General features: G+C 37.8%; 1 protein-coding gene across 1 annotated transcript in view; it reads left to right on the plus strand.

The window, feature by feature from the left end:
- Nucleotides 1-14,108, plus strand: part of PNPLA8 (patatin like phospholipase domain containing 8) — a 62,785-nt gene extending 48,677 nt beyond the window's left edge. Inside the window, exon 10 of the mRNA XM_012455722.3 lies at nucleotides 13,067-14,108. Within this exon, the coding sequence (XP_012311145.1) occupies nucleotides 13,067-13,341 (275 nt within the window). The 3' untranslated portion in view covers nucleotides 13,342-14,108. The remainder of the gene's footprint in view (nucleotides 1-13,066) is intronic.

Below are 14,108 nucleotides of genomic sequence, written 5' to 3' on the forward strand. Positions count from 1 at the left end.
AGGCACTTGACTTCCATTCAGGTCTCTGTTCAAATGTCAGCGGGTCCTCAGAGAGACCTTTCCTGACTGCTTTTTTATCTTCCTTATCATCTCACTGTAATCTCTTAGCCTGTTTCTTTTTCTCTCTTTCTCTTACAGAATTTATCTCATTATAATTATGTATTACATATTTGATTGTTTACTTCTTATCCTTCTATCCCACAAGATTGCAAGTCAAGAATTTATCCAGTTTACTTTGACTTATCCAGTTTGCTATTGACTCCAATGTCTGACATATAGTAGGCGTTCAGTGAGCGTATTTTGAATTTCTGGTTTGGGCCTTGAGGTAGGAGTGTGAGTGTTATGTGTGTGAGTGTGAGTGTGTGTGTGTATGTATTCTTAGAAACAGGGTCTCACTTTATTGCCCAGGCTGGAATGCAGTGACAATTATAGGTCACTGCACCCTCAACTTCATGGGCTCAAGCAGTCCTCCTACCTTTGCCTCCTGAATAGCTGGGACTACAGGTGCATGGCACTGCACCCAGCTAATTTTTTAGACATTTTTTTGTAGAGATGGGGTCTCCCTGTGTTGCCCAGGCTGTTCTTGAACTCCTGGCTTGAAGTGATCCTCCTGCCTTAGAAGTGCTAGGATTATAGCATGGGCCACCGTGCCTTGCCTGGCCTTGCCTTGAGGTTTAGATTTCCTCATTTTACTATTTTGTTTTTAGTTATTGAGTAAGATGTTTTAATGTAAAAAAATTATTACTACTTAACAGCCCCTTGTATTTGAATCTCATTCTTTTCAAATCTGCATATTATTAACCAAGTCATTAACATAAGTAAGAATCTTAAACTCCCCACTGAGGATTTTTATTCATTGAATGATAACTTAAGAAAAGCTCATATGATATATTTTTCACTATCTGACATTTTGTTACCAGATCAATAAAATACTTTTTTTCCCTCCAGCTTTATTGAGGTCAGACTGACATAAAAATTGTATATAAGTTGTACAACACAGTGTTTTATTGTAAGTATACCTTGTGTAACGAGTCCCATAATCCAGCTAATAAGCATCTGTCACCTGACATAGTTACTATTTTGTGTGTGCATGGTAAGAACACTTAAGATTTACTCCCTTAGCAAATTTCAAATGAACAATATGTAATATGTGGTAATTAACTATAGTTACCATGCTGAACTTCAGATCTCCAGTAGGTAGTCATAACTGAAAATCTGTATCCTTTGACCAGCATCTCCAAATTTCCCCCACTCCACCAGTGTCTGGCAACAACCATTCTACTCTCTTTCTTTTTTAGTTCAACTGTTAGATTCCACATATAAGTGTTATCATTAGCACACTGGTTAGGCGGAGGGAAAAAAAAAAAGAAAAACATTAAAAAAAGTACGTGTTATTATGCACTATTCATTTTCCTGTGTCTGGCTTATTTCTCTTAGCAGAATATCTTCCTAGTTCTTCCATGTTGTTGCAAATGGCAAAATTTCCTTCTTTTTTAAGGCAGAATAAGATTCTTGTGTGTGTTTATATACTGTAATTTATTTATCCATTCATTCATCCATGGACACAGGTTGTTTTCATATCTGGCTATTGTGAATAATGGTAGAGTGAACATGGGTGTGCAGCTTTCCCTTCAAGATAACGATTTCATTTCCTTCAGATATATACCCAGAGTGGGATTGCTGGATCATATGGTAGTTCTCTTCTTAATTTTTTGAGGAACCTCCATACTATTTTCCATAGTAGCTGTACCGATTTACATTCCCATAAACAGTTTACAAGGGTTTCCTTTTCCCCACTTCCCTTGCCAACACCTATTTTCTCTTGTCTTTTTATAACAGCCAACCTCACAGGTGTGAGGTGAGATCTTATTGTGGTTTTGATTCACATTCCCCTGATAGCTTAATAAAATATCCTTACCATAAGCCATTTGCTGAGACAAGAGGCTTTAGTCAGGCAATCTCATAAGAATTAAGTCTGTACTTTGTGCAAACCATGTAATGGGCTCATTTGGAATTATCAAGAAACATGAAATGTTGACTCAGTGTACCTTCACTCTAGTTAATGAGACAAATGAGTGAAAATTCAATAAACTTAGCTTTGAAAAAGATACAAGAATTATATTGAAACATGTACTTACTGATAGTAAATTGCTGTTAGTCTACAAAAATAATTTCATATGGTTTAATCCGTGGTGAATTGCTAAATAAATGGTAAATGATTGTAAGTTGACTAAGACTATGAATTAAGAGGAATGAGAAAACTTGATTGGTATAGACAGCTTATAAGACATAAAGTAGACTTGATATGGATCTTAGAGGATGTATAGGGCTTGGATATTTTAAAAGACAGTTAAGACTTCCTCTTCTGGACATCATAAAACATTAGGGACCAGATATTTCCTCTTACCTTAAACAACTAGGAAAGGAGACAGAAAAATGGTTTTCAGACATTAGATAACAGGTAGCATAGGACAGTGATGTCTGAAAGGAGAATGAATGAGGTCATCACTATTATTGTCCAGCTTGCTGCCTGAAAAGAGTTTCTATACTATAGCATAGGGAGGGGGGCACCAGAAACGTAGGGCAGTTTGTAGTTCAAGGAGGCCAAGGAAATTAAAATTTGTGGGCTAAATACTACAGAAGAGGCAACTTTACACAGTGTACTCTAGAGATATGCAGAGGAGTCTCCTCGAGTACTGATCTGTGCCTGCATGTGAGGAAACTACCCAAGGTGGGGGAAAGAACCCCCAGTAAGAATTAGACAGAATAAGCTCCCTCAGGGCCCAGAATAGCTTGGATTTCCATCAACTAGATTAGAAAGACTTTGTTTATACATGGGATATGCAGTAGACTCCTCCAAAGGGAAGATGCCATTATTGTCTCAGTAATGGCATCAGAGTAGCTCTAGACTAAAGATGGCTTTGGATCCATCCTAAGAAATTTTAAAAGAAGTCCTCAAAAAAATCAAGTGGATTTCAATTAACAGCATCAATTGTTGGAATAAAATCCTACAATATTTAAAAGAATACAACAAATTCCAGCACACAAATCTGTAAGACTCACAGTGTCTGGCATTCAGTAAAAAATGTCCAGGTAGGGCTGGGCACATTGGCTCACACCTGTAATCCCAGCACTTTGGGAGGCTGAGGCGGGTGGATCACGATATCCAGAGATTGAGACCATCCTGGCCAAGATGGTGAAAACCCATCTCTATTAAAATTACAAAAATTAGCTGGGTGTGGGTGCCTGTAGTCTCAGCTACTTGGGATGCTGAGGCAGGAGAATCGCTTGAACCTAGGAGGCTGAGGTTGCAGTGAACTGAGATCACGCCACTATACTCCAGCTTGGCAATAGAGCAACACTCGGTCTCTAAACAAACAAATAAATAAATAAATATTCCAGCTATACAAAGAAGCTAGAAAAGACAGCTCTTAACCAAGAGAAAACTCAGTCAATTGGAACAGATCTTAAAATGAGATGGATGGGAGGATCCAAGATGGCCGAATAGAAACAGCTCCGGAGTACAGTTCCCAGCAAGAACAATGCAGAGGGTGAGTGCCGACCGCATTTCCAAACAAATTTTCACTGCCCACAGACCAGGAGATTCCCAGCCGAAAAGCATCACGAGTTTTCAGTGTGGCGGTTTCAGCCAGTCCCAGGTTGGCGCACAGAAACTCACACAAATCTGGGTAGCTGTTTCAACTGGCGCCTGGAACACCTGGGAGACAGAGCTCCCCATTCAGCTGAAAGAGAGAGGGCAGAGACAGGGAGCCAGGCAATCTGGCTCAGCGGGTACCACCCCCACAAAACTAGCAATCTGAAATGCTCTGGATTGAGAGTTTCGCAGCACGCGCAGCTGGACCCAGGACAGTCTAGCTCAGTGGGGGAAGGGCGATCACCACTACCGAGGCAGTTCACACAGCAGCTGGGCAGAGCCTGCAGCAGCTCAGCAATGCCTCTGCTGGCAGACTGTTACTAGACAACTCTGTGCAGGGCAGGGCATCTATGAAAAGAGGCAGCAGTACGACAGGAACTTATAAATAAAGCCAGCCTTCCTAGGACAGAGCACCTGGGAAAAGAGGTGGTTATAAGTTCTGCTGCAGAGACTTGAAAGTACCTGCCCAGCAGCTCTGCACAGAACAGCAGAGCTGCCAGCACAGCACTTGAGCTCTTGTAAGAGACAGACTGCCTCCTCCAGCAACTCCCCGACCCCTGTATACCAAGAGAAACCTCATAAAGGAGAGCTCAGGCTGACATCTGGCAGGTACCCTTCTGGGATGAAGATAACAGAAGAAGAAACCAGCAGCAACCCTTACTGTTCTGCAGCCCCTGCAGGTGATCCCCAGGCAAGCAAGGTCTGGAGTGGATCTCCAGCAGTCCTGCAGCAGAGGGGCCTGACTGTTAGAAGGAAAACTAAGAAGGCAAAATAAATAACTTCATCATCAACAAAAAGGACGTCCACTCAGAGACCCCATCCGAAAGTCACCAACTACAAAGACCACAGGTAGAGAAAGCTACTAAGATGGGAAGAAACTAGTGAAAAAAGGATGAAAACACCCAAAATCAGAATGCCTCTCCTCCTCCAAGGAATCACAGCTTCTCACCAGCAAGGGAGCAAGGCTGGATGGAAAATGAGTCTGATGAGCTGACAGAAACAGGCTTCAGAAAGTGGGTAATAACAAACTTCTCAGAGCTAAAAGCACATGTGCTAACCCAATGCAAAGAAACTAAGTACCTAGAAAAAAGATTAGATGAGATGCTAACTAGAATAAACAGCTTAGAGAAGAAGATAAACAACGTGATGGAATTCAAAAACACAGCACAAGAACTTCGCGAAGCATACACAAGTTTCAATACCCGGATCGACCAAGCAGAAGAAAGGATATCAGAGATTGAAGATCAACTCAATGAAATAAAACAAGAAGGCAAGATTAGAGAAAAGAGTGAAAAGAAATGAACAAAGCCCCCAAGAAATATGGGATTATGTGAAAAGACCTAATCTACATTTGATAGGTGTACCTGAAGGTGATGGAGAGAATGAATCCAAGCTGGAAAACATTCTTCAGGGTATTATCCAGGAGAACTTCCCCAACCTAGCAAGGCAGGCCAATATTCAAGTCCAGGAAATACAGAGAACACCACAAAGATATTCCGCAAGAAGAGCAACCCAAAGGCACATAATTGTCAGATTCACCAGGGTTGAAATGAAGAAAAATTTGCTAAGGGCAGCCAGAGAGAAAGGTCGAGTTACCCACTCAGGGAAGCCCATCAGACTCATGGTGGATCTCTCCGCAGAAACCCTACAAGCCAGAAGAGAGTGGGGGCCAATGTTCAACATCCTTAAAGAAAAGAATTTTCAACCTAGAATTTCATATCCAGCCAAACTAAGCTTCATAAGTGAAGGAGAAAGAAAATCCTTTATGGACAGGAAATTGCTGAGAGATTTTGTCACCACCAGGCCTGCCTTAAAAGAGCCCCTGAAAGAAACACTAAACAAGGAAAGGAACAACCAGTACCAGCCACTCCAAAAATGTACCAAATGGTAAAGACTATTGACACGATGAAAAAACATGTGTCAACTAATGGGCAAAACATCCAGCTAGCATCAAAATGTCAGGATCAAATTCATACCTAATAATATTAACCTTAAATGTAAATGGGCTAAATGCCCCAATCAAAAGACACAGACTGGCAAACTGGATAAAAAGTCAAGACCCATCAGTGTGCTGTGTTCAGGAAATCCATCTCACATGCAAGGACACACATAGGCTCAAAATACAGGGATGGAGGAAGATTTGTCAAGCAAATGGAGAGCAAAAAAAAAGCAGGAGTTGCAATCCTAGTCTCTGATAAAATGGACTTTAAACCAAAAAAGATCAAAAGAGACAAGGGCATTACCTAATGGTTAAAGGATCAATGCATCAAGAAGAGCTAACGATCCTAAATATATACACACCCAATATAGGAGAACCCAGGTACGTAAAGCAAGTTCTTAACGACCTACACAGAGACTTAGAGTCCCACACAATAATAGTGGGAGACATTAACACTCCTCTGTCAATATTAAATCAATGAGACAAAATTAACAAGGATATTCAGGACTTCAACTCAGATCTGGACCAAGCGGCCCTAATAGACATCTACAGAAATCTCCACCCCAAATCCACAGAATATACATTCCTCTCAGCACCCATTGCACCTACTCTAAAATTGACCACATAATTGGAAGTAAATCACTACTCAGCAAATGCAAAAGAATGGAAATCATAACAAACAGTCTCTCAGACCACAGGGCAATCAAATTAGAACTCAGAATTAAGAAACTAACTCAGAACCGCACAGTTTCATGGAAACTGAACTGGCTCCTGAATGTCGACTGGATAAACAATGAAATGAAGGCAGAAATAAAGATGTTCTTTGAAACCAATGAGAATGAAGACACAACGTACCAGAATCTCTGAGACACATTTAAAGCAGTGTCTAGAGGGAAATTTATAGCAATAAATGCCCACATGAGAAGTGAAGAAAGATCTAAAATTGACAGTCTGTCGTCAAAATTGAAAGAGCTAGAGGAGCAAGATCAAAAAAAACTCAAAAGCTAGCTGAAGACAAGAAATAACTAAGATCAGAGCAGAACTGAAGGAGATCGAGATGCAAAAAACCCTTCAAAAAATCAATAAATCTAGGAGCTGGTTTTTTGAAAAGATCAACAAAATAGACAGACTGCTAGCCAGATTAATAGAAAAGAGAGAAGAATCAAATAGATGCAATAAAAAACAATAAAGGGGATATCACCACTGATTCCACAGAAATACAAACTGCAATCAGAGATTACTACAAACAACTCTGCACAAAAACCAGTAAACCTGGAAGAAATGGACAAATTACTGGACACTTGCACCTGCCCAAGCCTAAACCAGGAAGAAGTTGAAACCCTGAATAGACCAATAATAAGGGCTGAAGTTGAGGCAGCAATTAATACCCTACCAACCAAAAAAAGTCCAGGTCCAGATGGGTTCATAGCCAAATTCTACCAGACATACAAAGAGGAGCTGGTACCACTCCTTCTGAAACTATTCCAAACAATACAAAAAGAGGGAATCCTTCCTAAATCATTTTATGAGACCAACATCATCCTGATACCAAAACCCGACAGAGACTCAACAAGAAAAGAAAACTTCAGGCCAATATCCATGATGAAGACAGATGCAAAAATTTTCAATAAAATACTGGCAAACAGATTGCAACAGCACATCGAAAAGCTTATCCATCACGATCAAGTAGGCTTTATTCCAGGGATGCAAGGCTGGTTCAACATACGCAAGTCTATAAACATAATTCACCACATAAACAGAACCAAACACAAAAACCACATGATTATCTCAATAGATACAGAGAAGGCCTTCGATAAAATTCAACAGCCCTTAATGTAAAAACCCTCAATAAACTAGGTATCAAAGGAACATATCTCAAAACAATAAAAACTATTTACTACAAACCTACAGCCAATATCATACTGAATGGGCAAAAACTGGAAGCATTCCCTTTGAAATCTGGCACTAGACAAGGATGCCCTCTTTCACCACTCCTGTTCTATATAGTATTGGAAGTTCTAGCCAGAGCAATTAGGCAAGAAATAAAAATAAAGCGTATTCAATTAGGAAAAGAGGAAGTCAAATTGTCTCTATTTGCAGATGACATGATTGTATATTTAGAAGACCCTATCATCTCAGCCATATAAGCAACTTCAGCAAAATCTCAGGATACAAAATCAATATGCAGAAATCACAGGCATTTCTATACACCAATAGCAGACTAACAGAGAGCCAAACCATGAGCAAACTCTCATTAACAATTGCTACAAAGAGAATAAAATCTAGGAATACAACTAGCAAAGGATGTAAAGGACCTCATCAAGGAGTACTACAAACCACTGCTCAAGGAAATAAGAGAGGACACAAACAGATGGAGAAACATTCCATGCTCATGGTTAGGAAGAATCAATATCGTGAAAATGGCCATATTGCCCAAAGTAATTTATAGATTCAGTGCCATCCCCATCAAGCTACCTGTGACCTTCTTCACAGAACTGGAAAAAACTACCTTAAACTTCATATGGAACCTAAAGAGAGCCCACATAGCCAAGACAATCCTAAGCAAAAAGAACAAAGCCGGAGGCATCATGCTACCTGATTTCAAACTATACTACAAGGCTACAGTAATCAAAACAGCATGGTACTAGTACTAAAACAGAGATATAGACCAATGGAACAGAACAGAGGCCTTGGAGGCAACACCACACATCTACAACCATCTGATCTTTGACAAACTTCACAAAAACAAGCAATGGGGAAAGGTTTCCCTGTTTAATAAATGGTGTTGGGAAAACTGGCTAGCCATGTGCAGAAAGCTGAAACTGGACCCCTTACTGACCCCTTACACTAAAATTAACTCCAGATGGGTTAAAGACTTAAACATAAGACCTAACACCATAAAAACCTTAGAAGAAAACCTAGGCAAAACCATTCAGAACATAGGCATAGGCAAGGACTTCATGACTAAAACACCCAAAGCATTGGCAACAAAAGCCAAAATAGACAAATGGGACCTAATTAAACTCCATAGTTTCTGTACAGCAAAAGAAACAATCATTAAAGTGAACCAGCAACCAACAGAATGGGAAAAAATTTTTGCAGTCTACCTATCTGACAAAGGGCTAATATCCAGAATCTACAAAGAAGTAAAACAGATTTACAAGAAAAAAACAAACAAACCCATCTGACAAAGGGCTAATATCCAGAATCTACAAAGAAGTAAAACAGATTTACAAGAAAAAAAACAAACTCATCCAAAAGTGGGCAAAGGATATGAACAGACACTTTTCAAAAGAAGACATATATGAGGCCAACAAACATATGAAAAAATGCTCCTCATCTAGAGAAATGCAAATCAAAACCACACTGAGATACCACCTCACACCAGTTTGAATGGCGATCATTAAAAAATCTGGAGACAACAGATGCTGGAGAGGATGTGGAGAAAAAGGAACACTTTTACACTGTTGGTGGGAGTGTAAACTAGTTCGACCATTGCAGAGGACAGTGTGGTGCTTCCTCAAGGACCTAGAAATAGAAATTCCATTTGACCCAGCAATCCCATTACTGGGTATATACCCAAAGGATTATAAATCATTCTGTTAATAAAGACACATGCACACATATGTTCATAGTGGCACTGTTTACAATAGCAAAGACCTGGAACCAACCCAAATGCCCATCGACGATAGACTGGACAAGGAAAATGTGGCACATATACACCATGGAATACTATGCAGCCATAAAAAATGATTAGTTTTCGTCCTTTGTAGGGACTTGGATGAACCTGGAAAACAGAATTCTCAGCAAACTGACCCAAGAACAGAAAATCAAACACTGCATGTTCTTACTCATAGGTGGGTGTTGAACATTGAGAACACATAGACACAGGGAGGGGAGCATCACACACTGGGTTCTGTTTGGGGTGGCCAAAGGAGGGACGGGGTGGGTGGGATAACATGGGGAGAAATGCCAGATGTAGGTGACAGGGGGATGGAGGCAGCAAACCAAATTGCCATGTGTGTACCTGTGCAACAATCCTGCATGATCTGCACATGTACTCCAGAACTTTAAGTACAATAAAAAAAAAATGAGATGGATGATGGAATTAGCACACACAGACATTGCAGTCACTGCTCTAAGTATACTCCATATGTTCAGTAAGATAGAGGAAGACATGAGCATGTGAGGAGAGAAATGGAAAATATAAAAAGGACCCAAATCAAACTACTAGAGGTGAAAAATACAGTATCTAAAACAACAACAAAAATACGTTGATATAATAGCAATTCTACACAATCATTTGCAGAAAATAGAATGCTTCCCAGTTTATTCTATAAAACCAGCATTACCCTGATATCAAAACATTATCTTTAAAACAAACAAAAAAAAACCCCAGAATCTACCAGCCAGTATTTCTCATTAATATACATGCAGCCATTCACAAGATATACTAGTAAACCAAATTCAGCAATTTATATATAGGAGAGTACAATGACCAAGTATTGTTCATCCTACAAATACAGGATTGGTTTACCATTCAAAAAACCATGTAATTCACCATGTAAACAGACTAAAAGGAAGAATATATGATCATCTCATTAGATGCAGAAAAGATATCTCATAAAAATCAGGATTCGTTTATGATTAAAATTTTCAGCAAGTTAGAAACAGATGGGAACTTCCTCAACTTGATAAGGGCACTCTCACAAAAAACTAGCATAGCATCATGTTTAATGATGAAAGAATGAAAGCTTTCCACCTGAAATCAGGAGCAGATTAAGATGTGTGCTCTTACCACTTCGAGTAAACATTGTATGGAGGTCTGCTGCAGTGCAGAAAGGCAATAAAAGGAAATGAAGGGCATATAGATTAGAAAGGCAAAAGTAAAACTTTATAGACACCATAGTTGTCTATGCTGAAAATCATAAGGAATCTATGAAAAAGCTACTAGAACTAATAAGTCAGATTAGTTTAGCTAGGTTGAAGAATACAGGGTCAATAAGCAACAATCAGTTGTATTTCTTCATACTAGCAATTAACAATTGGAAATAAAGTATATATATGAATAGATATTTATAGTAGATCATAAGTATTAAACAAGGAGCCATGTGCAAGATCTGAACAGTGAAAACTACAAAACATTACTGAGAGAAATTAAAGACCTAAATAAATCAATAGATTTACTGGGCTCGTGAATTGGAAATCTCAGTATTGTTAAGATGTTATTGTGTTAACATCACAAATTGATCTATAGATTCAATACAATTCCTGTCAAAATCCAAGGAGGCTTTTGGAGGATAGAGATTAACAAGCTGATTGTAAAATGTATATGGATATGCAAAGGACCTAGAATAGTGGTTTCCAACCTTTTTGGCCCCAAGGACTAGTTTCCTGGAAGACAGTTTTTCCTTTAATGGGGGTTGGGGGGGAGAGGAGGGGAGGGATGGTTTCAGGACAATTCAAGCACATTACATTTATTGTGTACTTTATTTCTATTATTATTTCATTGTAATATATAATAAAATAATTATACAACTCACCACAATGTAGAATCAGAAGCCCTGAGCTTGTTTTCCTGCAAATAGACAGTCCAATCTAAGGGTGATGGAAGACTATAACTTTCTTAAAATTGTCAACATAGGCAACCAGGTTGTCTATATAGTTTTACTTCTTCCTTTTTAATCTACATGCCCTTCATTTCCTTTTAATGCCTTACTGCACTGAAAAGGATGCTCCAGTATAATGCTTACTGGAAGTTTTGAGACTAGACATCTTACCCCGTTTCTGATCCTAGATGGAGACCTGACTCTAAGAGCTGAAACTATAAAACTTATAGAAGCATATGCTGTAGAAAATCTTAATGACCTTGGGTAGGTAAAGATTTTTTAGATAGGACATAGAAAACATGAACCAAAAAAGAGATAAATCAGACTTTGAATTATAAATTCTACTCTTTAGAAGATAATTTTTATAAAATGAAAAGGCAAGCCATACACTAAGAGAAAATATCTGACTCATTATAAGGCCTAAACATACCAGATTCAAAATATATAGAGATTCTCATATAACATATATGTACACATGTATGTATACATGTGTATATATAAAAAATATAGGCTGGGCATGGTGGCTCACAGCTGTAATCCCAGCACTTTGGGAGGATCAGTTGAGCTCAGAAGTTTGAGACCAGCCTGGTCAATATAGGGAGATCCCATCTCTACAGAAAAATAAACTATCTGGACATGGTGGCACACACCTATATTCCCAGCTACTTGGGAAGCTGAGGCAGGAGGATTGCTTGAGTCCAGGAGATACACATACACACACACACGCACACATATATACACATATATATGACACAGCGATTCAGTGAAAAAATTAGCAAAACATTTGAACATACACTTCATTGAAGAAGATATACAAATGACTAATAAGTACATGAAAACCTTCTTTCTCAACATTATTAGTCATTAGGGAGATGAAAATTAAACCACAAGATACCACTATACACCCTTTATAATGCAAAACTTAAGACTTGACACACTGACTATGAGCAAAGGTGTCAAGCAATGAGAACTCTAATATATTAGTGGTTGAAATACAGAATGGTACTGCCAGTTTGGAACACAATGTGGTGGCATTTTTTTAGAAAAATAAACATATCCTTTATCATATGAACCTATTCCTAGGTTTTTGCCCAAGGGAAATGCAATCATACATTCACATGAAGACCTATGTGTAGATGTTTATAATAGGGCTATTTCTAGTAGCTAAAAACTGAAGAGAGCTAGACCAGAACTGCAGAGAACAAATTGTGTTGTATCTATACAATGGAACACCATTTAGCAATAAAAAGAAAGGAACTATATGCTACAACATGGATGAATCCCAAAAGCATTTTGCTACGTAAAAGAAGGTAGATGCTTGTGATTCTGTTTGTATGAAATTCTAGAAAAGGGAAAGTGGGGACCAACTATAAAAAAGGTTTAAGGAACTTTTTACTGTGATGGAAATGGCTATGTCATGATTATGGTTGTGGTTACACAAGTGTATACATTTGTCAAAACTTGTCAAACTATACAGTTAAAATTAGTGAATTGCACTGGATATAAATGATATGTCAATGAAGATTATCCCAAAAAATTTAAAACAATAAAAAAAGTAAGGTTGGAAAGGGCGTTTCAGCAGTGGTGAAACAGTATGACCAAAAGCACAGAGAGAATAGAACAACTGTACTAATTTCACAGAATAATATAAAGTATTTTGGAAGATAAATTTTATCTTGTCATTTTACCCATTATTATGGAATACTTACTTCTTCTGTTAGTTTGAATAATGAAATAAGTGAATCTTTGTAATGTGCCTAAAAAGAAGATAATTTTTAATGAAGATAAATTAGCAGTTCATTGCAGAATAACTCACTGTATCCCCTCTTTTCTTATCCTCCTATCTTTTTTTTGTTTTAACAGAAGTCCATATAATGCTTGATGGCCTGTTACCTCCTGACACCTATTTTAGATTCAATCCTGTAATGTGTGAAAACATACCTCTAGATGAAAGTCGAAATGAAAAGCTGGATCAGCTGCAGTTGGAAGGGTTGAAATACATTGAAAGAAATGAACAAAAAATGAAAAAAGTTGCAAAAATATTAAGTCAAGAAAAAACAACTCTGCAGAAAATTAATGATTGGATAAAATTAAAAACGGACATGTATGAAGGCCTTCCATTCTTTTCAAAATTGTGATCAGTATATGCATATGTTCTGATAAATGAAGGCCTGTTCAGAAGACCCACCAAATTCAATAAGGAATTGTAGGGTTCAACTTGTGTTAACTTTAAAATACTTATGAATTCTGGAGAATACTGAAAAAGATGGTGCTTCGACTAGCTTACACAGCAGAGAGAATATTCTTGATTACAGAATTCATAATGGGAATTAGGCTTTTAAGATGTTAATAATTAAGCTTTAGTAATCTTACTGTGCTAGTTGGTTTTAGTAAATTTTGGTGTTATATTGTTTGATGTTTGAAAATTTATTAATATATGTGCCGAACAAGAAACTGAAAGCTATATTGTACTTTGTATTTTTACTTTAGTCCTCATTATCATGTTGAATTTATGTGATCATTGATTTTATTTCATATGGAAAAGCTAATTTCTTCTTAAATTTGAATTACCTGATATTCTCACTAGCTACGTTCTGCAATCCACACTGCCTTTATTGTAATATCATCTAAATAAATGAAGAAAAATGGAATTTTCTCCATTAAAACATTTTACATTTGAATATAAAAGAACCAGATACAGTTTTCTATTCAAATGTGTTTAACATTGTTTGGTTAAAAAGGATAGATGAAGTTCCAGTCAACCACTTTTTCCCCCTGAAATTTCAAGATAATGCTGTATTAACTTTTCTAGATCTAACACTAGCTTATCCTTCCCTGTTATAAAATCGTTTGAACTTACTGAGAAAGTATTCCTATCATTAACGAAAATAAACTTTTTAAGTAA

The sequence above is a fragment of the Aotus nancymaae genome, unplaced genomic scaffold (assembly GCF_030222135.1).
Source record: "Aotus nancymaae isolate 86718 unplaced genomic scaffold, 86718_ANA_hifiasm-v0.15.2.pri h1tg000002l, whole genome shotgun sequence".
Classification (NCBI taxonomy): domain Eukaryota; kingdom Metazoa; phylum Chordata; class Mammalia; order Primates; family Aotidae; genus Aotus; species Aotus nancymaae.